This window comes from Struthio camelus, chromosome 10 (genome assembly GCF_040807025.1).
Source record: "Struthio camelus isolate bStrCam1 chromosome 10, bStrCam1.hap1, whole genome shotgun sequence".
Taxonomy (NCBI): Eukaryota; Metazoa; Chordata; class Aves; order Struthioniformes; family Struthionidae; genus Struthio; species Struthio camelus.
The window spans coordinates 23,473,000-23,497,744 of record NC_090951.1 but is presented as its reverse complement, the minus strand read 5'-3'; the positions used below and the strand labels follow the sequence as shown (position 1 = coordinate 23,497,744).

At 60.7% G+C, this 24,745-nt stretch overlaps 4 protein-coding genes across 14 annotated transcripts; all 4 read left to right on the top strand.

The window, feature by feature from the left end:
• Window positions 1-20: 20 nt before the first annotated feature.
• Window positions 21-12,062, top strand: LOC138068395 (maestro heat-like repeat-containing protein family member 2B). 7 transcript variants are annotated; one of them, XM_068955634.1, is made up of 8 exons: window positions 21-154; window positions 293-430; window positions 523-1,151; window positions 9,221-9,313; window positions 9,514-9,583; window positions 9,696-10,045; window positions 10,291-10,707; window positions 11,342-12,062. In XM_068955634.1, the coding sequence occupies exons 6-8, from the start codon at window positions 9,866-9,868 to the stop codon at window positions 11,849-11,851; spliced, it is 1,107 nt and encodes a 368-aa protein (XP_068811735.1). In that variant the 5' UTR covers window positions 21-154; window positions 293-430; window positions 523-1,151; window positions 9,221-9,313; window positions 9,514-9,583; window positions 9,696-9,865; the 3' UTR covers window positions 11,852-12,062. The 7 variants fall into 7 exon arrangements, with proteins under 7 accessions (XP_068811735.1, XP_068811729.1, XP_068811733.1 ...); XM_068955628.1 differs by having other exon boundaries at window positions 9,514-10,045; XM_068955632.1 differs by having other exon boundaries at window positions 9,221-9,809; window positions 9,972-10,045.
• A 7-nt stretch (window positions 12,063-12,069) lies between these two features.
• On the top strand, window positions 12,070-14,771 carry LOC138068397 (maestro heat-like repeat-containing protein family member 2B). The gene is made up of 6 exons (XM_068955639.1): window positions 12,070-12,244; window positions 12,464-12,516; window positions 12,984-13,555; window positions 13,750-13,845; window positions 14,007-14,159; window positions 14,532-14,771. The coding sequence occupies exons 4-6, from the start codon at window positions 13,753-13,755 to the stop codon at window positions 14,769-14,771; spliced, it is 486 nt and encodes a 161-aa protein (XP_068811740.1). The 5' UTR covers window positions 12,070-12,244; window positions 12,464-12,516; window positions 12,984-13,555; window positions 13,750-13,752.
• Window positions 14,769-19,129, top strand: LOC138068394 (maestro heat-like repeat-containing protein family member 2B). Of its 2 annotated transcripts, none has more exons than XM_068955627.1 (10): window positions 14,769-15,090; window positions 15,276-15,411; window positions 15,541-15,636; window positions 16,119-16,223; window positions 16,411-16,534; window positions 16,773-16,888; window positions 17,299-17,453; window positions 17,704-17,866; window positions 18,159-18,325; window positions 18,959-19,129. In XM_068955627.1, exons 1-10 carry the CDS (start codon window positions 14,819-14,821, stop codon window positions 19,098-19,100), a joined length of 1,476 nt encoding a protein of 491 aa, XP_068811728.1. In that variant the 5' UTR covers window positions 14,769-14,818; the 3' UTR covers window positions 19,101-19,129. The 2 variants fall into 2 exon arrangements, with proteins under 2 accessions (XP_068811728.1, XP_068811727.1); XM_068955626.1 differs by having other exon boundaries at window positions 18,956-19,129.
• Window positions 19,130-19,429: 300 nt separating this feature from the next.
• Window positions 19,430-22,152, top strand: LOC138068396 (protein maestro-like). 4 transcript variants are annotated; one of them, XR_011143199.1, is made up of 8 exons: window positions 19,536-19,654; window positions 19,955-20,137; window positions 20,284-20,436; window positions 20,636-20,758; window positions 20,907-21,009; window positions 21,138-21,203; window positions 21,442-21,509; window positions 21,983-22,152. XR_011143199.1 is itself a non-coding variant. In XM_068955636.1 (7 exons), exons 1-7 carry the CDS (start codon window positions 19,607-19,609, stop codon window positions 22,009-22,011), a joined length of 705 nt encoding a protein of 234 aa, XP_068811737.1. In that variant the 5' UTR covers window positions 19,430-19,606; the 3' UTR covers window positions 22,012-22,152. The 4 variants fall into 4 exon arrangements, 3 of the variants coding, with proteins under 3 accessions (XP_068811737.1, XP_068811739.1, XP_068811738.1); XM_068955636.1 differs by lacking the exon at window positions 21,442-21,509 and having other exon boundaries at window positions 19,430-19,654; XM_068955638.1 differs by lacking the exons at window positions 20,284-20,436; window positions 21,442-21,509 and having other exon boundaries at window positions 19,433-19,654.
• Window positions 22,153-24,745: the final 2,593 nt, after the last annotated feature.

Genomic DNA, 24,745 nt, shown 5'->3' with positions numbered 1-24,745 from the left:
TGGCCTGCTCCTCTGGGTTCCTACACAGCATCCCTCCTCACACTGAGGCTCTCCAGCACACACCATCATGTATCCGAGAGCAACAACTTCCTGGCCTGGACAGGAATCCAAGATCTCCAGGAGAAACATACCATCCTCCACCAAACACCTTCGGGTCAGTCACACCCACAAAACCCCATTTCTTTTTAGGCACTGGCATTAAAAAACCCCGCTATACCTGCCTCTAATAAGGGCTCATTTGACACACAAGCAACTCGCAGAGCACGCGTACATCGTATCTTGTCCTTAACAGGCGAAAGAACAAGCTGAAGAACTGCCTATCCAGGGCTCCCTCCTGCCCCCCACGAACAACAGAGCCTTCAGCTTGCACAGGAGCAGAGTGCCTAAACCTTGCACGAGGAGCATGCCACAGAAGTGGGATTAACCCTAGGTACCTCACTGAGTTTGAACAGCACTGAACAGCCACCTCTGGCCGTTCACTTGCCACAGAATAAAAGAAAAAAAATTTTTTTTTTTGAAAAGCAATTTTAGTGGCACTGGTGATAACGGGGATGCTTTTGGACTGCAGCGCCAGGGACTGTGGCTGCGATGGACACGAGTGCTTGCGGAGTGGCCTGAAGAAGGCAGAGACAAAGGGGAGGCCCCTCTGGGTGAGCATGTGCCTCTGGAGTACCTCACCAGATTGCTGAGGGAGTGTGCCAGCATTCATTGCAAGAAGCTGCCCCAGCTCTCTTGCACCCAGAAGTCAAGGACACAGGCAGCAGTGGGGAGCAGCAGCAGAAGACACTAGCCCCACAAGGACCAGCCAGACTGCACCACTGCCAATAACTGCACACCTTCTGAGCAGGCCCAGTCCTGTAACCCACCATCAGCTGGCACCCTCTTCAAGCTGCCTCTCAGGTGGGTGAACAATTCAGGCATTTGGTGGCACCTGTGCCAAGGACACAGAGCCTCCCCCTCCACTGCCACAAAGGCTGCCTGAGGACACGACGGAAGTTCTCCCCAGACATGTTTACGAGGCAGCTCACCACTGAATTTCCTCTTGACTCCTGGGCTGAGCTCCCTCTGAAGGGGACAGAAACCTCAGCTGCTCAAGGGCAAAATAAGACCCTTAGGAAGGCAAGGTCACTGAGCATTTCAACTGCCTGCTGGTGAGTAGGCTCTTCTCTCTGCACCTGTAAATCCTTCTCCATTAACAGGAGAAAAAAAAAACCACAAGCTCTGTGAGAAGAGCTGGTATGAAGACCTGCTCCTAAATCACTGCATGGGCAATGGGTCACGTTTCACCCACCAGGTACCTGTTACAGCAGGTGCCCGCAGTGCGTGGCAGCCATTAAAGCGAGGTGGCTGAGGCACGTGGCGGCTGTTGAGGGTTGGTGTGGGGCGGTTGCAGGGCGCGTGGTGACTGTGGAGCGTTTTGGCACAGGGAGGGGAGGGCAAGTCCTGGCCCTGTGGAGGGCCCGGGCTCTCGGCCCCTCAGGGGAGGGCAGGTGCCAGGTGGTGGCCAAGCACAGAAGCGATACCAGCAGCAGATGGCCACCACTCAGCAGTGCCTGGGGAGCAAGGAAGAGGTGGTGGTGCCCAAGGTGGCGCTGGGGAAATGAAGGCGCTGGAGGTGAGTGGGGCTGTGTGGTGGGCAGCAGCAGGCGTGGCCACCTGGCTGCCTGTGCCATGCACTTGGGGGAGCCTGTTGAGGGGAGAGCGGAGAGGTTGCCCTGAGCACACTTGGCTTTTGAAGCAGCTTTGGGCCGAGTCAGTGTCATATTGGGAGTGCTTTCCTTAACCTCGTAGCTCTTGGTGCAGCTGAGAGGCTTTTCTGCTGCAGCATGATGCCTGCAGGCTGTTGCCCCCCAGGGCCGCTAATGTGGGAGCACCCGTGTTTGTGTTTGCAGGCTGCCAGCAGCAGTTCCTAGCACAGTGTCCCCAGGGCAGGCAAGGAGGCTGCTGCAGCCCAGCCTGGGGGTTTCCTGGCGAAGGAAAGCAGCTGTGTCCCGCTTCAGCCTTGCTCGGGACACCTCTGGCGTGCCCATTTGGACTCCTAGCGGTGTGCTTAAGTGTCTTCTTGAAGGCCACTAGCTTCTGAAAGGAGACTCTTCAGCTTGGGTGGGTGATATGAATTTGCCTTGCACTAAGCCTGGGACTCTTTCCAAGCCTGGTGGGCACAGGTCTGTTCTGCCTGTGCAGAGCAGGAGGCTTGGTAAGCTTGGGTGGAAGTTTCTTCCTGAGGTTGCCTCCTGAGTCCCTGAAGGAGTGGTGCTTGCCCAGTGAAGGTATAGGCTAGGTGCAGCTTTCAGGTGTTGGGTGAGCTGTGAAAGCCTTTTTGGCAGGAGAGCCCAGTCAGTTCTGACTACTTGTCACCAGCTTAAGAAGCCTAAATGAGAGAGGGGAAAACCAAAAGGAAGCCAAGGAGGCTTGCTCAGGGGCTCTTTGTGTTTCCCTGAGCAGCTGTGCCCTGGTGGAGTGGGTTCTTTTGGCCTTGGAGCTGCATGCCTGCAGAGCTGTTTTTTTTTTTTTTTAAATGGAAACTGTTTGACCCTCGGTAAGCGTGGAGCAGAGTCTCACGCAGTTATAGCAGCAAAGTGTATTTCCAAGGCCCTCCGCAACCCCTTCAGAAGATAGAGATGGCATTTCTCTGTCTTTGGTTACCTAATTACCAGTAATGCTGGCCAGGGAAGGCAGAGCCTGGGTAGCTCCAGCGCAGCATGTCAGAGCTGTGTTTCTCCAGAGTGTGCAGCCTCCTGCCCCTGGAGGCCCTGCCCCATGTTTAGCCCTCCCTTTTAGGGGGCCCCAGCTCAGCCTCCTGTGGAGCTGAAAGCTTTCCCAGAGACCCCAGGCCCTAAGGTATGATGAGGGAACAAGCAAGCAAATTCAAGGGCTGCCTTGAGAGCACTGAGCTAACAAAATCTGTGCTCCCTGCTGGGCCTTTCTGATATTGGTCATCTGTTGGAAAACCTTCATTTGTCAGGCCTGCCTCAAGGGAGAAGTCTGGGTCTCTGGTTCTGCTGCCAGCCAGGTCTGTGCTGCAGGGTGCCTGGGGCAACTCAGAGAATGGGAGGCCATTTCCCCTAGGCGTCCCTGTGCTCTGTGGGCTTTGTGCCTCTTCCTCGGTCGTGCTCTGAAATGCTCTGCTTCCCTCCCCGAGTTGTGGTGCTGCCTTTGGGCAGCCTCCAGTGCTCTTTCCCTGCCCAGCTGCAGGCTACTAACTAAAACCGCTTGTTGTCCTGGGGTTTGTGGTGTTCAAGTTGTCTGCTGTAAACCAGTGTTACAAACATGCAACAGGCTGGAGGGGAGTGGTTTTGGGCTCAGCGGAGGGAGGAGTTGCAGGGTGAGGAGAGAGGGGTTTTGGAGTTGGTGGTGGGGGTGACTTTGAGCTGGGCTGCGGTAGCCTGGGTCCAGGCCCGGTGGGCCGGTTTCAGGCATGGCAGGGCAGCTTCCAGGCCGTGCCAGAGCAGTTTCAGGCCGCAGCAGGCTGGTTTGGGGCTTGTAAAAACGTTTTACCAAAAGCAGTGCTTGAGCTCTCCTGAAAAAGCCAGGGTAACAAAGCCCCTTGTAGAAAGACCGCTTATCAGCATTTTCCTGTGGAAACATTTCTAAAGAGCTTTCTGTTGGTCCAAAGACATCAGCAGCGCTGTTTTCTCTGCCGTCGCTTAAACGTCACTGTTGTTCACAACTGCAGGCCTCCTTTGACATGGGGAATGTGCTGGTGGGGCCAAGTGAATTGCTGTTTAGCTGTTGAGTTGCTCCCGCTAGTTCGGCTAGTACAAGAGTCTCCAGGAGTAGATGTTTTCCCAAGCGGGAGAGGAGAGCGCTCATACGAGTAACGGGATAAAAATCTGTGCGTAAGCGAGAAGTGTGCTGGCCTGCTCAAGGGATTTAGGCGGCTAGGTCCCAAGTTGTCAGTACCTTGTCCATGAGACTATGGTGGAACCTGAAGGGCAGTTGGAGGCTACTGTCTGTTTTAACTGTCACAAGTGAGGCAGGTGTTAAGAACAGGAGTCAGGAAGCCACTTAGATGAAAGGCTTTTCCTGATTAGCATCTGCTGTTAAATTTTAGTAGAATAACCTTTGTGTCATTGTTACTGTGCCCTTTTTTTGTTTGTTTGTTTGTTTTGTTTTTTTGTTTTTTTTTTTTAGTAAGGAGTGCGACATGCCCGATGACCGATCTAAAGAGTTTGTAGAGATATTTAAGGCTGAGCAGTAGTACCTATAGTACCTAGAGACAGGGAAGCTTTTGTACTCCATGATTGTACGGAAGTGAGTTACTTGTATGAACTGTTCTTATTAAAATATTGCAATCTTAAGAGGGACCCTGAAGTGACTTGATTATTGTACATGGGTCTTTCAAGTTACATTACCTAGAATGGAGCCTGTGGGAGAGAAGTGCCCAGTCAGAAAAGGAAAGAAATGTGGAGCCTACCAGGAGGGTTGCTTTTTGGTGAGCAAGTGGTGAATAAAGTACCACTCTGGTAGTACTAAAACACTTAAGGAGAGTCAGTCAAACTGGGTTGAACTCCCAGGAAGTAGTTCGATTAGAAACAAATGGAAGACGAGCGTGAAAGCCAGCGTACCAGCTGCTGGGGGTATGAGCAGACCCACAGGACGTGGTGTTCCCTTCCTCCAAGAGAAACAACGGGCAAAGTGCAAGCGGGCTGGCGATGCCTGCGGTGCAGTTACTGCCTGGGGGCTGCTCTGATTAGGATGATAGGAAGGAGCAGAAAAATACTCCTGCATGTCCCCGCAGGAGTGCAGCCACGTGACTGCACAGGAGCCACCCTCTGGGGCGGGGGGTCTGGGCCCCTCTGTCCAGCCCGGCATCTCCCATATGAGGAAAGGCTGAGAGAGCTGGGACTTCAGCCTGGAGAAGGGAAGACAGAGGGGGCATCTTAGCAAGGTGTTGAAATATCTGAAGGGAGGCTGTAAAGAGGCTGGGGCCAGGCTTGTCAGTTTGCCCAGTGACAGGATGAGGGGCAACGGGCACAAACTGAAACACAGGAAGCTCCATCTGAAGAGGAGGAACAACTGAACAGGCGACTGCTGTTCCTCCCTGCCAGAAATCCCCCTCCCCAGGGCGCAGGGCACTTGGTCCCCCAGAGATCCCTGGCCCCAGCCCTCACCAGCACAGGGAGCTCGCGTGCCGCAGGAGCCGCTCTGCAGGGAGACCGAGGGAGAAAGGAGGAGACAAAGTAGGGGAGAGAGGGAAAAGAAGAAAGAGAGAGAGAGGAGAGAGAGAAAGCGGGCAGCAAAGAAAGAGAAAGGGAAAGTGGGAAAAGAGGGAGAGAAAGAGGGAGGGAGAAATGGAGAAACAGAGAAAGAATGAGAAAGAAGAGAGAACAAGAGACGGGGGAAAAAGAAAGCAGGAGAGAAAGTGGGGGGAAAAGGAAAAGGCAGAGGGAAAAAGGGAGGAAGGGAGGAAAAGGGGGAGAGAAAGAAGAAGAAATGGGAAGAAGGGGGTGAGAGAGAGACAGAGAGGGAAAGAGAGCAAGAGGGAGACTAAGAGAAAGGCAGAAAGGGAGAGAAAGAGTTGAAGGAATGAAAGGGAGAAGGAGAGAGAGGCCAAAGGAGGGCAAGGCAGAAGGGGAAAGAAGGATGGCCAGCTAGGAGAGGAAGAAGAGAGACCAGGGAAAGAGAGAAAGTGAGGTAGAGAAAGACAGAGGGAGAGAGAGAAAGTGAGAGAACAAGAGTGAAGGAGAGAGGAAAAAAGAAGAAAGAAAGTGGGAGAGGAGAGGGAGAGAGCGAGAGAAGAAGAGCAATGCGGAAGGAGAGGAAGAGAAAGAGCAAGAGAAGACAGCGAGGGAGAAGGAGGCAAAAAGAGGGAGGGAGAGAAGAACAGAGAAGGAGAGGAGAGAACAAGAGAGAAAGTGAGAGGGAGGTAGAGGGAGAAAGAGGGTGGCAGAGAAAGAAAGAGAGGAAGAGTGAAGAAGAGAAGGAGAAAGAAAGAGGGACAGGGAAAGAGGGAAAGAGATGGGGAGAGAAGGCAAGAGAGAGCAAAGGAGGGGGAGAGAGGGAGAAGGAGCAAGAAAAAAAGGGAGAGGAAGAAGAGGGAGAGCGAGAGAAATAAGGAGAGAGGGGGAGTAGGAAAGAGCAAGAGAGATGCTGAGAAACAGAGGGAAACGGAAAGAGAATGAGGAGGGAGAGAGAAGAGAAGGAGGGAGAAAAGGGGAGGGAAAGGAATAAGGAATGAAAGGGAGAAAAGAGGAAAAAGTGAGGAAGAAGTGAGTGAGAATTATAGAGAAAGAGATGGGGCAGAGAAAAGGAGAGAGAACAAGAGAGAAGAGAAAGAAAAAAGAAAAGGGAGAGAGAAGGAACAAGAAAGAAGGAGAAAGGAAAAGAGTGAGGGCAGACTAGAGAGAACAAGAGGGGAAGAACATGGGAGAGAGAAACAGGAGAGAGAGGGACAGAGGGAAAGAAAAAAATGGAATGAGAAAGGGAGATGGAGAAAGGGAAAAGGGAGAAAGAGTGACAGAGAAAGAAAAAGAAAGAAGGAGAAGTAGAAGAAGAAAGAGAAGAAGAAATCTAGAAGAAATATTGAGGAATAAATACACAAGAAGAAAAGGGAAAGGGGGAAAAGAGAAGAAAAGGGAAAGACTGACCTCGGGGGTCAGCTCCCCAAGGCTGACTTTGGAGAAACCAAAGCAGCTGCAGGAGCTCGTGGGCGAGCAGCAGCAGCCCAGGAAGGGGCAGCAGGCAGGGCCGTGGCCACAGGACCCTCTGTCAGGCTGCAGGGGCAGCCCAGCACATGGGCAGCATGGCCCGCATTTTCCTTGGGGGTCTCCAGACCAGCGGCACCTCTGCAGCAGGGAAGAGGAGTCCAGGTGAGGGCTAGGCCTCGGGTTAGGGGGGAGAGAGAGTGTGGAGCCCCACATGGAGAGGGGCTGCAAAGGGCCTGCCAAAGGCAATGCAGGGCTGCACCAGCCTTGCTCCCAGCACACCTGGTTTTGTTCAGGCCAGAAAAGGGCCTGGTGGGCTCAGGTTCAGGCCCCACCTGAGATTAGGGCCAGGCTTAGGCAGAGAAAGACAGAGGGAGGAAGGGGGAGAGAAGGGATGGGAGAAGGAGAGAGGGAGGGCAAGCAAGAAAGCAAGAGAGAAAGAGTGAGAGTCTGGGGAGTCCTGCCGCGATGGGGGTGCTGCGAGCGCTGCGAGGTGGGGGCCGGCACCACGCTGGGCGCCCCGCTGGCCCGTTGTTGGGGGGGGGGACGGGGAGCTGCTGGCGCCCGCGCGGCCGGCTCGGGGAGAGCCGGGGTCACGCGCTTGGGGCCAGCCCCAAGCTGCCCCCGGGCTGCTCTTCTCCAGGCGGCGCCGAGCCGGCCCCACCAGCCCCTCCAGTCGCCCCGCCCTCCAGCTGGGCAGACGTTTGCCCTGACTCGGGGCCATCCCTGCCGCTGCCAAAGCGGTGCAAGCCCTCCGCTGCTCTCCTTGCAGGTTTCTTGCCTCGTGTAGGTCGCTGGTCGGGACCTGCGCGGGGCGAGGACGGCGGCAGGGCGGCTGGCTCTGTCCCTGGGGCCACGGCTACCTTTGCCGCCGTTGTGACTTCTCTCTTGGACTGGCTGCAAGGCGCTGAGGTGAGGCGGAGGGGGGCGTCCCGCGGGGCTGCAAGGGCTCCCTGCAGCGCCCGGCTTCCCCGGGTGCCGTGGGCTGGTGTCACCCCACGGCGCCTCTGCCCTCCTGCCGCACCTCGTCCCGAACCGCTGATGCCGCTGGTGATGCTGAGCGGACGGCGCTGGGCCGCCGCGAGGACAGCCGCGAGCCGCGTCCTGGTGGCGCTGGCCCGTTCCCGCTTGCCTGCCGTGGTGTCGGCGCTGCAGGGCCACGCGAGGGCCCTGGAGGAGCCGGCGGCGGAGCTTGTCCTCGTCACCCTGCGCGACCTGGCTGCCCGCTGCGGTACGGCCCCCGGCCGGCTGCTCCGGGTGACGGTGGGGGAGAGGCGGGAGAAGGGGCTCCTCGCCCTGCCCCAAACGCTCGGGGCCGGGCTGGAGGGGGGCACGCGCCGGAGACCAAAGGCGCCGCCCTGCCCTCTCTGCAGCCCTGCAGTGCGCACCCTTGGCGGCCACGACGCTGCCGGCCCTGGGTGGCGCGCTGAGTGAGGCGGGCGGCTGCTGCGCGCTGGCTGCGGCGGTGAGTGTCGGTGCCGGGGCCCTGCGGGGGCGCTGCGGGGCGACCGCTCGGGGAGGAAGGGGCCGGGGCCGCCGCGGGCGGCGAGGCCGGGCAGAGGCAGCGGTGCGTGGGGGCGGGAGAGGGCAGGAAGAAGGCCATGTTGCGGCCGCGGCGTCGCCGGCCGTGGCGCGACGCCTCCCCGGAGCCAGCTCTCCTCCCGAGCCGAGGCCTGGCCGGCCTGGCGCGGGGGCCTCCCGCCGGCCTGGGGCCTGGCGCGAGGCAGGTCTCCGGCCGCTCAGAGGCTTTGCTGCCATCCCGTCTCCCTCCGGGTGCTGCAGCTGTGGAGCAGTGGTGCTGGGGCGTCAGCGCGTACTTGGGCCAGCGGGAGAAATGTGCCTTCCCTCGCCTGGGGGCCGCCCAGCTCTGCGCCCCCATCTCCCCGCTCCTGCGCTGGGCGAGCCAAAAGTGGCGGGGCTGCGAGGAGGAAGAGGTGAGCGCCGCTGCTCTCACCACCGCGGGGCCACGGGCCGGGGCCAGCGGGGCGGCGCTGGGCGAGGAGTCGAAGGGAGCAGGCGGGCCGCGAAAGCGCCCCGAGCCCCCGCGCGGCAAGGGCAGGCGGGCACCCGGGGCAGGCCAGCACTGGAGAGACCCTCAGCCCGCGGCGCGGCGCCGTCCCTCGGCAGGTCAAGCAGGCCGTCCTTGGAGTGACGGCTGCCATGATGGGCGTCCTGCTGCACGCCGAGGAGCACTGCCAGCGCGCCTGGGAGCAGCTCCTCTGGCTGCTGCACCAGTATCGAGAAGTGCGGCAGCCCTTGGCGGTGACCACGGTGAGGGGTGACGTGGGGTGCGGCGTGGCCGGGGGCCGTGGGGGTGCGGGCAGGCGTCGGGGAGCTGCGGGGTGCCCGGAGGAGCCGCGGCCCCTTTGGGCACGAGCGCGAGAGCCAGGGCCTGAGGCTTCCTGGGCTCTTGCTGCAAGAAACCAGCAAGGGGGGAGAGCCAGAAGCCCCGTGCGAGCTGGGCTTTCCCTGGACGTGGGCTCAGGCCGCGGCATCTCGCCGCGATGCCGGTTCCTCCCTTTCCGGGCAGCTGGTGGTGAGAGCCCCCCTCTCCCTCTTGCGCTGCCTTGCAGAGTCTCAGCTACTTCCTAGAGGCCGTGGTGGGCGCTCGGACCCTCGTGCCCCGGGCCTAGCTTCTGGCCATCAACGCTGCTGTGCACCAGCAGGTAAGGCCTGACGCCGCGTCGCTGGCCTGCGGCTCCCGGGCAGCCTCAGCTGCTGCAAAGCTCTGCGTGCGCCCGGGGCTCTGGGCTTTGGCCGTGGGTCCGCGCCCGGAGCTGCCCGTGAGACGAGAGCTGACAGCGCGGCTCCTTTCCATCCCTCTGCGCCGATCCGGCTTTCTCTGAACGGCACCTTGTTCCCGCAGCTCTGTGATGAGATCGAGCCGCCCAGCCCAGAGCACAAAGCAGAGCTGTGCCGCTGCACTGTGCTGCAGGGTAAGGGCAGGAGAGGCCGCGCCGTGCTGCCGTGTGCTGGCAGCTCTCTTGCAAACCTGCCCGTGTGGGAAGAGGCTGGTCGCTAATGGCGAGCGTGATTTCTTCCCCGCAGCCCAAATTTGCCCAGAGGAGACGATCGTGTTCCTGTACTGCAAGCTGAGGAGCAGGAGCAAGGCTGATCGCGTGGCAGCTGTGGAAGTGCTGCAGGCTCTGGTCCGCTCTGCAGGTCAGTGGCCCAGGCCAGAGAAATGCAGTTCCCCCGGGGTGCTGCTGCTTCCTCTGATGTCGCAGTCTGGCCCTGCTTTGCACGAGAAGCTGGGCAGCTGTGAGGAATCCCTCCGGAAATGGGGGCTCGGCCTCAGCGCACACCTCTCCTTGTCCCTTGCAGCCACCGAGACGAGGGAGAAGCTGCCCCTGTTTGCAAAGTTGGTGCAGTCTGTGTGCGGGGACCCCACGGTCCAGGTGAGCTGGTTTGGGCAGGGAGGGTGCTGCTGCAGGGGCAGAGCCACCCTTTCCCTGGGGCAGAGCCTGGCGGGGCTGTAGCAGCAGGCAAAGGCAGGGTCCGGGGTGAGAGCCTGGTGGCGATGGTGGAGCGTGGGCTGCTGCTGCACCCTCGTCGTCTCGGCCCGGCCAGAAGGGCTGCAGCGCTGCAAAGGCAGCTCCCCTGGGGCTTTGGGCCGGGGTGGTAACTGGAGCCTCGGTGGCAGGTGCAGATGGCAGTTCTGCATTTCATCGGGGAGCTGCTGCGCTCCAGTGCCCCGGGCTGCTCAGCGTGGGACGTGGTGGCGCACATCTTCAGCGAGTTCAGCCGGGCCTCGGGCAGACTGGTAAGGGCAGAGCGCGACGCCCAGGCTGCTTTCCGCGTCCCGGCTGTGCCGCGCTGCCGTGGGTGTCGCTGGCAGCGGGGAGCCGGGCGCAGCAGATCCTCCGCAGCACTGGCGTGGCCTTGCATTCACCGGGCACCGCGGGGCCTGGGAAGGGGCAGTGACGGGTGTTTCCCACCTCTGTCTCGCAGGCGTCGGGGAAGCCTCTGTGCAGTGGAAGCCCGGGAAGAAAGGGCTGTTCAGCGACTGTGCGGGCACGTGCTGGGCACGCTGGACGTCTCTGCCGGAGGGGTGGCCAAAGTGAGTTGTCCTCCGCCTGCCGCTGCTTCTTGCCTGGGGATGCTTTTGCTCGCCTTCCCCGTGGCCCGAACCTCTCCCCTGCCACGCTGCGGAGCGCGCATGACTCACGCCAACGCGCCCGTCCTTTCCGTGCGTGCGCTGCATGAGTGGTGGGGTTGGGCGTGCCCGAGGCTTCCCTGTGTGCGCTGGGACCCCCCATCTTAGCCATTAAAGCAGCAGCGAAGAGCTGGGGTTTCGCTCTGGGGCCAGACTTGCTCGTTCAGCACGTGCTGCGGCTGACGCAAGCCCCGCTGGGCACGCGTCTTGGCTGCGTCCCATACATGAGATGTAGGGGCTGGTGGGGCCATAGGGATCCTGTGCGCCTTTGCCGTGGGGGGTGACCTGCCCCTGGGGGAGCTGTGCCGGCAGCTCTCCCCAACCGGGCAGCCAAAGGGAAGGCGAAAGGGGTGTGAAGCAGGGTGGGCGAGAGGGAGAGAAGGTGGAGGAGGAAGCCAGGGCGAGAGCGGAGCTCCTGAGCTAGGAAAGACCCGAGGCCGAGGGGCTGGGCCGGTGCCGGAGGAGCAGCCATGCCAGGGGAAGTGGGAGGGAGCGGCAGAAATGCCGGCATGCCCAACGGCCTGCTTCTTGCCTGCAGCTCCTGTGGCCGAGGCTGCTGCGGCATGTGGTGCCAGCCCAGCACGCTGGCATGCTGGTCCCGCTCTGCCGCTGCCTGTGTGCCCTGGCCGAGAGACAGGAGAGCGCAGAGCGTGAGGAAGAGGAGGTGGCGTCCGAGGCCCTGGAGCCTGTGGAGCAAGGTAGGGAGCAGAAAGTCCTGGTGCGCTGTGCCAGGCTGGGTGGTATTAGGGCGGTGCGTGTCCCTGGCACCCCCTGCGTGGGCTCAGCCTGCTCTCACTGGGGGTCCAGGGGCTGGTTCCTGCCATGCCGGAGCTGCCTTCGTCGGCAGCCGTTCAGCCACGGGAGCCCAGCAGGGCCGGTGTGGAGGTGGCGCGGCCGGGGTCCCCTGCAGCCCCGCGTGGGGGTGTGGGACGTGGGACATGGCGTGGGCAAGGTCCGGCAGGGCTGGGCGTCTCACACAGCCTTTCTTTCTGCCCGCAGCCCCTCTGCCGGCTCCCCAGGCCCTGCTGGCTCGCCTGCTGGTGAGTAGCTGGTCCCCGGGGAAAGAGCTTTTGTGGCCGGGCTGAGGGGAGAGGCCAGGAGAGATGGTGCCAAGGCCAGTGCCGGCACCCCGGGAGGAGGCAGGAGCTGTCGGAGGGTGCCTGAGCCTCCCCTGCCTGTTGGGGGCTCCTGCTTCTCCTGGGGGACAGCAGTGCCCAGGCGAAGACATCGGCTGCCTGCTGCCAGCTGCGGCTCTTGGGGCAGGCGCGAGCCCGTCTCTCTCCTGCCCTGGCCTAGGTGGTGGCGGCGGTGTCTCCGCACGCGAGCGGTGGCCGTGGAGCGGCGGCCCCGCAGCTGCTGCAGGCGCTCCCCAGCACGATCCATGGAGCCGTGGGAGCAAAGTGGGCCGCAGAGATCCCCCTGCTGCTGCAGCACCTGGCAGGTAAAGTGTTGGCAGGTGGGAGAGGCTGGGGGGGCGGAGGGGCAGGAAAATGCCTTCAGCTCCCCAGCCTGGTGGAGGGGAACGGTCCCGGGTTTGCCAGCACTTGTCAGCCCGCTGGCCTGAGGCTGTGGGGCTTTGGACGGCAAAGACCACCCCTGGGCTCTGCTGTGGAGCCCGCTGGAATAACGGCGAGGGCTTTTGCTTCCTCTGGCTTTGCAGGAACAACCGCAAGCTCCCTGCACGTGGCCGAGTGGGAGAGCCTTCTGCTTAAGGTACAGTGTCCCTGTGGGGCCCCAGCTGGATGGGGCAAATGAGGGGACAGGAAAAGTGGGTGGGAGGAACCTGGGGGCTCCCTGTTTGGGCACTGAATGGCACGGGCGCTTCCCGAGCAGCCTGCGCCTGCCCCAGCCATGGGTGCTGCGCGCTCAGAGGAGCCGCTCTCGGCGCGTTGGGCATAGCTGAGCACAAATGCAGCCAGAGACCGGGGCAGAGGCCTCCGGAGCAGCCCTGCACCGTGGCACCACCTGCTTCTGGCATGTGCCGAGCCCAGGGGGCTCGAGTGGCACTTTTGGGGAAGAGCGAGAGGCAGGTTGCAGGAGGGGTGGTTGGGGGAGGGGGGAGGGGAGACAGATTGCCATGAGGGGGAGCTCCGCCCCGACAGTCTCCAGGGCCATTTGGATGTGCAAAGGCCTCGGCAAAGGGCAGGGGAGCGTTTGCTTCATCTCCTGCTTCGCCCTAGTTCCTGCAACCATCGCTGGAGCTCATTGAGAATGAGGCCTGGACTGTGGGCCTGAGCCAGGAGCTGAGCCGGCAGCTGAGCAGCTCTCCCCGCCTGTCCTGGGAGAAGGTTTGTTCCCTGTGCGGCGTCGCTGCTGCTCGCTCGTGCGCCCGAGGACTGCGACAGCAGAGCCCTGGGAGGCTCAGCCTGGGGTGAGGGCTGGCAGTGGCGCTCTGCCCTGCGGGCTGGTTTTCCTGCTGCCCACTCTCTTTCCCAAAAAGGCACTTCCCCCCCGTGCTGAGCTGGTGGCGGGGCCGCCAGTGGCCAGCTGGTGGCCAGTTCGCTGGCTGCTGTTGGGGCTGGTACTGCAGGCGTCTTGGCAGGTCCCAGCACGGGAGGGTGTGCCGTGGCCTGGCCCTCTCCTGCCAGGTCAGGCTGTCCGCACAGCCAGGGCTCGGCCTCTTCTCTTGCAGTGCTTCCTGTACAAGGCTCTTGGCACAGCCCTGGCAGCTTGTGGGTGCCTCAGCCACGTGCAAGAGCAGACACAGAAATATCTAAAAGAAGCCAACTACCTGGAGCTGTGGGAGGCACAGGTGAGGTTTCCTTGTGTCACCCTGCCTTCCCGCGTGTCCTCGGCTTGTCCCCAGGGCAGAGGGGCTCCGTGTGGCCTGCTCCAGCCCTTGCTGGTTTTCTGCTCACTGCTGTTTCCCGTGGGAAAGGTCCTGGTGGAGCTGGCCAGGGCTCAGCGTTGGGGCTGGAGCGACTCCCTGTTTCTGCTGCATTGCAGGGAATGATTTCAGTTGTGTCCCGCTGTGCCGAGAGCCACTTCCAGCTGGCCTTGTCCTCGGTGAAGGCGTTCATGGGCACTTTGAAACACCAGAAGGTAAAGGGCCTGGGGGCTCATTGCGGGGAGCTGCTGGAGGTGCATGGGGAGACGAACCGCCGGTCGGATGCGGGGCAACTCCCACCTTGGGAGTGCGTGGAGTCCCGGGCACAGCTGGGGCCGTGGGCTGATGACTCGGTGCTTCTCTGGCGAACCTCCAGCAGAGCAACTTGGTGAGGACCCGCGCTGCTCGTGCTGCGCTCATGGTGGTCTACAGCAGGATGGCACTGCGCGCCCCCAGGGAGCAGCTGCTGGCCCATGTCAGGAGAGACATCGTGGGGAACGTCCTGTGGCTCTACCAAGAGGGCTGCCAGGTGGGTGCTCGGGGCGCAGGGCAAAGCCACCCAGGTGACACCAGCTCCGGCCTTGCCTCGCCCTTCCTGTGCGCGCCTCTCCCGTCGCAGCTGTGCCGGCGCTGCTCGCCCTGCTCCCCTGGGCCAGGGTCCGCAGGGGTCTTTCTGTCCGGCAGCCAGGGCAGCTGATTCCCTCCCCGTGGGAGGCTCTTTCCCAGGAGGGGAGAGGAGGTTTCCCTCCTGGGGTGCAGGTGCCAAGCTGGGGTCCGCTAGGCTCCCGGAGGGTGCGGTCTCCCAGCGATGTGCTTGGAGGCAGATTCTCCCCAGCCCCGCTGCTTTCTGCCCTCGGCCCTTTGCAGAGCTCAAAGCATGTTTTCCTCCCCTGGGATCAAGGACGCACAGCTGAAGCTCTCCCTGGTGCAGAGCGTCACTGAGATCAGCCTCGCCATCGGGGCTGTGGGCGCCTGCCCCAGGTTTGAGCTCTGCCGCAAGCGGGAGCTGCTGCAGACCCTGCTGGTGAGTGCCCGGAGCCAGGGCCGTCGCGCAGAGGAGCTGTGGGCTCTGCCGTGGGGTGGGTTTGCCCAGAGGCGGGATGGTCTCCTGGGGCAGCGCGTGAGCTCCCGAGCTCCCTGAGCCCCATCCCCGGGTGGCGGGGCACTTGGGTGCTGGCGCATGAGGCCATGGCAGGGGGGATGGTGCGGTGTGTCTGGGTGCTGGCGAGCTGCCGTCTCGTCCTGCGGGACCTTTGTGGGAGCTGCAGAGGTGGTGGGGCTGGTGTCTGCAGGGTCTGGCAGAAGAGCCTGTGGCTGGGGCAGGTGGGAGGGCTCTCCTGTGCCCCTGCCCACTGCCCACTTTGCGCATGTCTCCTCTGTAACTTGCGGGAGGTGATTCAGGAGGAGCCGCAGGAGTCGCCGGTGTGCCCCCGGGCCATCGTGGCCATCGAGCAGTTGAGGTAGGGTCTGTCCCCGGGGCTGTGGGAGTCGCTGCGTGTCCCAGCCCAACTGGTTGGGCTGGGCTGGGGCTGTGGGCATTGGATTTGGGGCTGTCAATCAGGACAAAGCCAGTTGTCCTTTGACTCGCTCTGGAGAGTGCTAGTAAGCCTGCTCTCTGTCTCCTCTCACTTTTTTCTCCTGACAGCAAGGTGAAGCCCCATCTGAGGAGGGAGGAAAACTGCAGCCTCCTGGCTCAGTGCTTCCAGGGCGTCATTTGCCTTCATCACCCGGAGCAGATGGATGAGGAAGGGGAGACAGCGGCAGCTGCTCCGTGCGCACCGGTACCCGCTGGCCCTTCTCGGCCGCCCCTCGGTGGGGGTGCAGCTCCAGGCTCCCCGCATTCTGGCAGCCACTGGCTGTGTTGGTGTCTGTGTGGGGTGCCCAGCCTCAGTCCCCCTTTCTGGTGTCAGGGTGTGCATGCGCCGTCCCTGCGAGCACTGGGCCAACTCATGGCAACCCTTCTCCAGGCAGAGCCAGCCCCTGTCTGCTTCAAGGACATGGTGCAGGTGAGTATCCCCGGGGTGGCGGGGAAAGTGTTGCCACTGCCAGAGTGGAGCAGAGCTGTGGGGATCCTTGCCCGTGGGGCTGGTCCGAGGAGGAGAGCTTCCCTGTGACTAGGTGCAATGCCCCCCTTTGGCGAATAGGCAAATGGTCCTAGGTTCAGGCCCCCTTGGCCTAATTTGGCATCCAAGCTTTTCCCAATGGCAGCAGCTTGCTTGCAGGCAGCTCAAAGTGTCCTGCAGAGCCTCCTAGGTGAGCCAGAATTTCTCCCCAGGAGCAGCTGTGAGCAAAGGGTGCTACACAAGTCAATGGTGCCCACAGCGAGAGCCTGGAGCGGGTAAGGCCCCGCGGGGAAGGGCTCCTCGCCTGGGGCCGGGGCCCCCGGAGAGATTGGGGCTGTGGAGGCGGCAAGGCTGGGAAGGGAGGGGCTAGAGGGGGGCCCTGGCGGGAAAGACGCCTGTGGTGAGACGGGTCCACCCGTGCCCAGGTCCTGCGGCGCTGGCTCACCTCGGCCCACGCATGCGAGCGGGAGAGGGCCCTGCAGGTCTGCGTCCAGCTGCTGGGTGCTTATGAAGAGCGATGCGAGCACAGGGTGAGCAGGGACCCCACGTGCAGGGAGCTCTGCCCGGGCAGGTGCCGGGTTGTGGGTCTCCCGGGGCTGCAGGGCAGCCCCTCATTTGCCCCCCTCCCGGCCACAGCTCAGGGGCAGCATGGCCGGGAGAGGGCGAGCAGCTGTGGGGGCTGCCGGTGACCTTTTTGCCTGCCTCTTGCTCCTGCAGCGAGGCCATGCGTGCGAGCAGTTCGGCTCCCTGGTGGGACTGCTGGGGCCTTTGACGTGCGATGCGTCAGCCACGTCCCGCTGGTGGGCAGCGACCTGCCTCGGCCGCCTGCTCCAAATAGGAGGTGAGGAGAGCAGGCAGGGCCGTCCCCTGCTGCTGTCTGAGGGCAGGACATCGTGTCCCCAGCGCCAGGGACCGTCCTCCTCTGCAGCCGGCCACTCGCCTGGCTAGCAAACCTGCTGCGCCGCGTTCGGGGGGGGCCCTGCCTTCGCCGTGGCCTTTGCCACGCTCCCAGGTCCTCCTTTATCCGCATGCGGGGCCGGAGGTTCGCTCCCCATGAATGTGACTCTCCTTTCTCCCAGCTCCAGCCAAGACCACAGACGTGGCGCCCTGGCCCAACGAGATCAGGTGCCTGCGTGAGAGGCTCAACACCATCAGCTCGGAGTCTCTGCTCGTGACCTCCGCCAACACTGCGAAGGTAACTGGCCCCCGAAAAGTGGGGAGGGGGCCATGGTGTGTGTGTGTGTGCATGTGCATGTACATGAGAGCGCTGCTGTCAGGACGCGAATTTTGCATCCGAGCAACCTGTGACGTGGTCTCCTCTGTTTCTGATTTCTCCCCAGCTTGTTTGCAAATATTTCCCCCCAGCCCAGGCCACAGACTTCACGAGTACCATTTTGGAGAGCTTGCTGTGTGGCAGGCCTGTGTGTGCGTGGGCCGCTGGGCAGTGGATGCTCACCTTTCTGGGGGAGTGCAGAGAGCAAATCTCCCAGAGAGCGGCGTTTTTTTCCATTTGCCTGTGGCTGCTCTCTGTTGCTGGCTGTTGGCCCTGAAGAAGGATGGGGAAAGGCCACACCGAGCCATTCTTTCTTGCCTTCCTGCTTTCAGGTGCCCAAAATCGTGACCATCCTTTCCCCCTGCCTGTGGAGCACGCGGCAGAGCACGCCCAGGGGGTTCGCGCTGCGGGCAATGTTCCTCCTGGCCCGCTCTCACCAACAGCCGGTGCTCGACAGCCTCCTCCAGAAGCGCCTGCCCACGGACAGGTCTGTACCCTCGCCCTTCCCTCTGCAGTCAGAGCCAGCCCCAGGGCGTGCCTGCCTGGGGGGTCCTGGGAGGGAGCAGGTGGTTTTTCCTTGGGAAAGGCTGAGCACTGCAGCACCGTGGGCTCATGTCTCTGTCCTGACCTGGGCATCGCCCGCCCCATTGCAGACAGGGAAGGCGTTTGGCCTCTCGTGAGGGCGTTGCAGGTGCCCGAGGCTAGGGGCTCACAGGCGAGCGTCTGTTCCCTTGCAGTGACACGGTGGAGCTGTGGAGGAGCCTGGGGAGAAGTGCCCTGGGATGCCACATCTTGGTGCACTTAACTGAAAAATTAAGGGCAGCTGGAAAGAGCAGCCATGGGAGCAACTGCTGCACTCAGGAGCTGGGCAGCAGCCAGGCTGCCCTGGAGCCTCACACGGTATGGTCAGCAGCAGTTGCATTTGTGCTGCTTCGCGTCTGCTTTCCAACTCGTGCTTCAGCGCAAGGGAGTTTCATGCCCTTTGCGAGCACCCATGGAGCCTGGCGGGGTGCTGGGGCAGTGGCAGCAATAGCAGTGTGGGGAGCCAGGACAGTTTGCTGCTGCCGGGCCGCAAGGCTGTCGCCGCAGTGACAATTGGAGACAAAAAGCCTCCCAGGCCAGCGGGGGGACGTGGAGGGTGGGAAAAGCCCTTGTTTTTTACCAGGTGGTTCTTGGTTGACTTTCTCTGTAGATCACCTGCAGCCTCTTCGAGGTGGTGTCAGTCCTACGGAACGAGACGCTGGTCCAGCGCCTGCTTCCCTCCCTGCTTCCCAGCCTCCTGGGGCAGGTCAGCGAGACGCTGGGGGAAGAAATGACACTGTCTCTTGGGGAGCTGGGGAGCGACGACACGCCGGGCAGGTGAGGAGCAGCAGGGGCAGGGGTTGGCCTGTGCCCCAGGTCTCTGCTCATGTGGTTTGTGGCCTGCAGGCGCACCCGACTGTCCCAGTGGCCCTGGGCTGCCTCCGCGGGGAGGCAGGACCGGTCGTCGCAGGGCAGTGCACCTGGGCATTTCGCCGCACATGGCGTGGGCATGGGCTGTTCCTGCCCATAAACTCTGTGTTGCCAACTGGGGGGGGCCGTCGCGGGGTTCCCCATAGCACCATGCTCTGCCCACGCTCCTGCTGTGCAACGGCAGGAGCAAATCGGTGCTGTGTGCCACCTACAAGGCACTCTCCCCAAAGTGCTGCTTAGCAGAGCACTTGGGGAGTGCCTTGGGCACCTGGCGTGGAGTCAGCCCAGGGACCCTGGGTTTTCTCCTGCCGTCTGTGGGTTAGGGGCAGGACAAAGGGCAAAAATGCCAGTTTTTAAGTTAGCTTGAGACTTGAAGACTGCGAAGAGTCATTTCAGGAGTACTTTGCCTGTCCCTCGGTGGAGTTTAGGATGAGCGAACGAACAGCTCCCCAAGTGGCTGAGCTGCTTTAGCTCTGCCAAAGAGAAATCTGCCCCCAAACTTCTGTGCCTGGAGATTTCTTTGGGGTTTTTTTCCAGCAGGCTTTTTGTGGAGGCGTTAGAGCTGGTGCTGGCGAGGTGCCTGGAGGAGCGCTGGCTGCGGCTGCTCCGGGAGCAGGGAGTGTGGGTGTCCCTGGCAGACCCCCAGGCTCACACCGCCGGCGTGTGTCTCCTGGCGAGGTGAGAGCCCCCACGATGTGTCCTGCCCTGTCGCGGGGGCTATGCCCAGGGAAAGGGCTGCTGGGACCTTCCTTCATGCCCGGGAGCTCTGCTGAGGTGCAGAGCAGCATCTGCATCGGAGCAGGTAAATTTGGGAGTCGCGGCCCGTGGCCGTCCTGTGGGACTGTGTGTCACGAGCCTGCTCGTGCTTTGTGCGCAGTGTGCTGCTCCGCGCGGAGCTCGTCCCGCAGCGCCTGGTGCAGAGCCTCTTCCCGTGGCTGGGTTCACCCTCAGCAAACCTGCGGCTCACGGCCACGGCTTTCTTTGCTGAGGTGAGGCAGCAGGCTGGGCGGGGCGGGCTCAGAGCGGTTCCTGCGTCTTGCCCAGCGTGAATCGCGTCCTGATGCTAGTGGACCCGTGGCTTTATTGCAGCTGGTGAAGGACCATCTGGTGGAGAAGACGAAGCTCCTGAAGCCCCTGCTGAAGGCCCTACTAGAAAGATCACGTGACCCCATCAACACCGTGCGGCAAATGGCCATGAGAGGCGTGGGCAACATGGCCAGTGGAGCACCCACAAAGGTGAGACGGCCTTTTCTGCGCTCTGAGCACAGTCCGAACTCAAGAGGTGCCAGTGGAGAGGTGTGCGGGGCTTGCGGAGCCTGGAGAGACGAGCAGAGGCAGACGTGGGGCTGTACTAAGGCCGCGCTCCTCGCTCTGATGTCAGCAGGGTAGCAAAGGGGAAAGTGGATGCAAAGCGGGGCTCCTCAGGCAGGGGGTTGCTCTGGGCTTGCTCGAGCAAGTGCAGCCCTTGGCGCCATGGTGAAGGGCAGCGGTGGGAGGCAGGGATAGTGAGCAGCTTGTGCACCTGTCGCTCTGCAGCTGCGGAGGCACAGGGCGGCCGTGATGGAGGTGCTGTGCAGGGGCCTGGAGGACGCGGCCAGCACGGAGGTGGCTGCCGAGTGCCTGCTGGCACTGACGAAGGTACTGGGGCGGCTGAAGACGAGGGCCATGGGCTCGGCCTTGGAAGACATCTCCAGGTCCACCCGGGCGTTCCTGGGGGCGGTAAGTGAAGCCGCTCGTTCTCCTGTTGGGCAGGCGAGAGCCGTCCTGGGGCCTCCGCCCCCCACAGGCAGCGCCCCACTGGTGCAGAGCAGTTTGTACGCGGTGCCCGCGTTAGCGGCCTGCCAGATGGGTTTTACTGGTCACAGGAGGAAGAGGTCCTGCGCTTCTCAGCCTTTGCCCTCTACGGCACCCTGGCCTCGTCTGCCTTGGGGAGGAGGTCCTTTTTCAGCAGAGAAGTGGAGGAGGCATTTCCCAGCCTCGTGCTGCACCTCCGGGGCCCAGCCCCAGCCGTCTCCAGTGTAAGAGCTCCCGGGGCTCCTTGTGGAGCTGCAGAAAGCCCTGCGGCGCTGGCAGAGCTGCGGTGCCACTACCACCCGTGCAGGGCTGCCAGCATCTCCACAGGCCCTCACTGTCACCGTGGCAGCAAAGTTTCTCCATCGGCGCCCTGGGCAGGTGTGCAGCATCCTTGTGATGACAGGGCCCGATGCTCTTTTTCAGGCGTGCAAGGTCGCTCTGCACCAGTGTGCCCCGTTTCTGGGGTCAAAGAGGGTGCAGCAACGCATCGCTGCAGGTGCCGGGCTGAGCGTGGCTGAGCTGCAGGACAAGGTCTGCGGTCACCTGGTGAGCGAGCGCCGCAACGCGGCCCGCGGCCCTGTGGGCGGCCATACCCTGGCTCCTGCACCGCAGGGCCACCTAGGTGCCTGGCCACAGGTTGGCGGAGGGGCATTTGCAGCCGGAGACGAGTACCTGTGTCCTTGCTTTGCCCTAGGCCCAAGACTGCCCCGCGCTGCTGGAGACGCTCTGCAGCACAGCCCGGAGCTGCTGCATGGGGAGCTACCAGGCACCGCAGGCGGAAGCCATCACCGTCCTGGGTGAGAGACAGCGCCGGGCTCTCATGCTGCTCCTGGCTGTGTCCCCCGGGTCAGGGTTGGGCCTCGGGGCTGAGGTTGGTTTTGGGGCCAGGGCTGTGCGCTGATGGCTGCGTTTTCTCATGTGCCAGGCATCCTCCTGGACATGGCGCCAGCTGAGCGGCTCCAGCGGTGGGACCTGGCGTTCTTGTGGGGAGGTAGGGTGACGGTGACTGAGCTCCTGCCCTGTGGGCTGGGGAGCTGTCCAGAGGCCCCGCGGGTGCCAGGCCGAGGACGCTGGCACCGAAAGCCAGGGGGCACGGGGAGAGGGGACTTGTGTGGTCCCCAGGCTCCTGGCCGGGAAAGCTGCCCCCAGTCCGGCGCCACAGAGCACCGAGGGCCGCAGGGGAAACGGTGGCCGAGCACCCACGGTGCCTCCCTGCGGTGTTGTTGCAGCTCAGCGGAGGTGAGCTGAGGCCCATGTGCGCAGCTGGCGGCAGTTGCAGTGGATGCTCGTGACACAGGTGGTGGTGGGGGCGGGGCCGGGGGTGGGATGGGCGCCAGGGCGCATGCATGGGCTGCCACAGGCGTGCAGAGAGTGCAGTTTGGTCCTTCGTGGCCGCTGTCCGCCCCCTCTCTCCCTCCCTGCCTCGCTCGGCGCCCCCATGGCGGCCCAGGCGCTGGGGGAGAAAAAGAGAGGGACAGAGGAAGGGGAAGGGAAAGGAGAGAGGGAGAGAGAGAAAAAGAAGAAAAAGAACGAGAGAGAGAGAGAGGAGAGAGAAAGAGAAAGAACAGAGAAGAAGAGAGAGGAGAAAAGTGAAGAAAGGAAAGAATGAAAGGGAGAAAAGAGAGGCCAGAGAAAGAGCTAGAGAGAGAGGGAAAGACAGAAGGAGAGAGAGAGAGAAAAGAGAGGAAGAAGAGAGAGAGAGAGGAACAGAGAGACCCAGAGCAAAGGAACCATGGAGAGTATTGCCAAGCAGCCTATTGCTTCTTGCAGCCTTTGCCAACCTGGTGAAATCGCTGTGATGCGAAGCAGCTCCCCGAGTCTCACCTTGGAGAAACAAAAGCAGCCGCAGGACCTTGCGGGTGAGCGGCAGCTGCCCTGCCCAGGAAGGGGCAGCAGATGGGGGCCGTGGCCACAGGACTGTCTATCCGGCTGCAGCGGCAGCCCAGCGCGTGGTGAGCATCACCTGCATTTTCCTTGGGGGGACTCCAGACGAGCGGCACCTCTGCTCGGGGACCTCTGCAGCGGGGGAAAGGAGTCCAGGTTAGGGCTAGGCTTAGGGTCAGGGGAGAGAGAAAGCGTCGAGCCCCGCGTGGAGTGGGGCTGCTAGGGGCATGCCAAAGGAAATGCCCAGCTGCACCAACACTGCTCCCAGCGCACCTGTTTTGTTCAGGCCAAGAACAGGCCTGGTGGGCTCAGGTTCAGGCCCCGCCTGAGATTAGGGCTAGGCTTGGGGTTAGGAGAGAGAGAAAACATCGAGCCCCCTGTGGAGTGGGGCTGCTAGGGGCATGCCAGAGGGCTAGGGCTAGGGAGGAACAAAGAAAGAATGAAAGGGAGAAAGAGGGAGAGAGGGAGGCAAGAGAAAGAGCTAGAGAGAGAGGGAAAGAGAGAAGGAGATAAGAGAGAAGAGAGAAAGAAGAGAGAGGAAGAGAGAGACAGGAAGACTCCAGGCAAATTCCAAGCTGCCATCTAATCGCTACCTGCACGGCTGCCTCTCTGGAATAATTTCAGGGAGGAAAAACCTCTGCAGCTCAGCAGCCGAGGAACCTGTTTCCTTTCCAAAGAGTCACTGCTAGAGATCTGCTCCACGAAAGAGCCATTCATTTCCCATCATCAGGAGTCCCATTACCAGCTGCCTTTTTCACCTCGGAGGAATGGGAGCGGAAGCTGAGGGCCCACTGCCATCTGTAGGGCAGGGGAGTTTCCACAGGCTCACGAGAGTAGCTCTTGCTGAAATCTTGACTAAGCTAACTGGCAAGTATGAGCTATTCAGAGAGGGGAAAAGAGCGGCGGGGGTGGGGGGGGAGGGAGGGAGGAAGGAAGGAGCGCTGGGAGGGGGGGGGAAAGGTTTAGGCTGCAAGGGCAGCAATATGCAGCTGAGAAGTTACCAGCTACTATCCCGACTGTCGTCTTCTCAAATCCCTAACTGAGGGGTAACCGTGCAGACTCTCAAAGGAGTTTTTCTAAGAATATTTTCTAATAGAAGATATGAAAAAAGAAATGAATCCATCTATGAGCAGTATGCATCTGGCCAAAAAGCCAAGGGCTTCCGTGTTGTAGAGCACAGGGGAGAATCCTAGAATATCAGAGGAGTAAGATCAAGCTTCAGTGTCAGGTGAATAGGATCAGTGCTACACTGAGTCCTGCTTATTAGTAACTGAGGTGAGAGCTAACCAGAGCCTTGTGGTTTGCCGAGGGAAATGCAGTCAGCTAGGGTATGTGCTCCAACCATAAAATTAAAGCATTCAGGCATATACACAGAACTAGAGGGACGTCATGAAGTATTTTCCTTGCAGCACGCAACTTGTGAGTTAATTTATTGGGGTGGGGGAGAAGATTTGCAGACGGCTAATAACATCCTGTACTGTTTTGAAATTGGCAGGAGAACACTTTCCAGCTTTCCTTTTCCACTCCTGCAAAGCGCTGTGTCCCACTTCTCAAAGGACTCCAAAGAAGATGAGAGGAGAGAGGAAAAACACCCTCGCACTTCCAGTTCTCCCTGTGTAATCCCTATCCAAGTGCCCAACCTGTTGGCAGAGGCAGTTTCGACATCTCTGCGGTCTCAGTTGTAGAACATGAAGAAAGGCCCTGTAAGAAAGCCTTAATCAAAGCGAAGATTTAAAGTGGAAATATGTAACGTTCCCATCTTACCTATGGAGAAGTTCCACCCCATTGGCTGGGTGTGCACCTCTGTCTTGGCTGAAACAGAACATGGGCTCTCTGGATGAACGTTTCCACAGATGATTTCTTTAGAGCAGTTTTCAGTTATTGCTCAGGACTTTCTCTTTTAACATCTAGAAAAACAAATAAAGCTATTACTGTTGCAGCCAATTATAGACTAACCTCATTCACTTTCCTAGTCTGGGTAGGCCCATGTAAACGTTCAAAGTAATTTGCAGCTAGTTCACTTTGCATCTCAACCTCATTTCAAGAAAAGCAGCCAGCAATGCTTACAAAGGAAACCGTCACTGATTCAATCACAGAGAAAGAGTAGCTGGTTTATGACATTCTGGCAAGGCAAAGCAAAGCAAAACAAAATCCATTAGTGCAAATTATTTCCACTCACTTCGGATTTCTGCATAGCCTCTTGCCATCAGCTGATGGTATACATCAGACTGCTGGTATATCCACCTATATTGATTGAAAGGGCCACACCCGTGTTTCTCAGTGAACTTAATGCAGTAATACGTAATTGAAGCATCTACATTTTAGGTTGAAAAACATTTTTTTTTCTCCTCGTTTTCATATAATACAGGAAGATTTTTTTTTAAATCATGGGGGCCAGGTGCTCTCATACTGAGCCTCGTGTCAATTCAAGGGCTTACGCGGCCGTGGGAAACGCTTGGGTCATCTTTTAAATCTAACAAAAAATTGTGGCATAAACGGGCAGTGAAACTGCTTCGTGACCAGACTAGAAGATACACCATCAATGTATCAAGGCACCGTCACCGAGCATTTCAATTGCCTGCTGGAGAGAAGGCTCTTCTCTGTGCTCCTGTAAATCCTTCTACCATTAACAGGAGAAAAAAAAAAAAA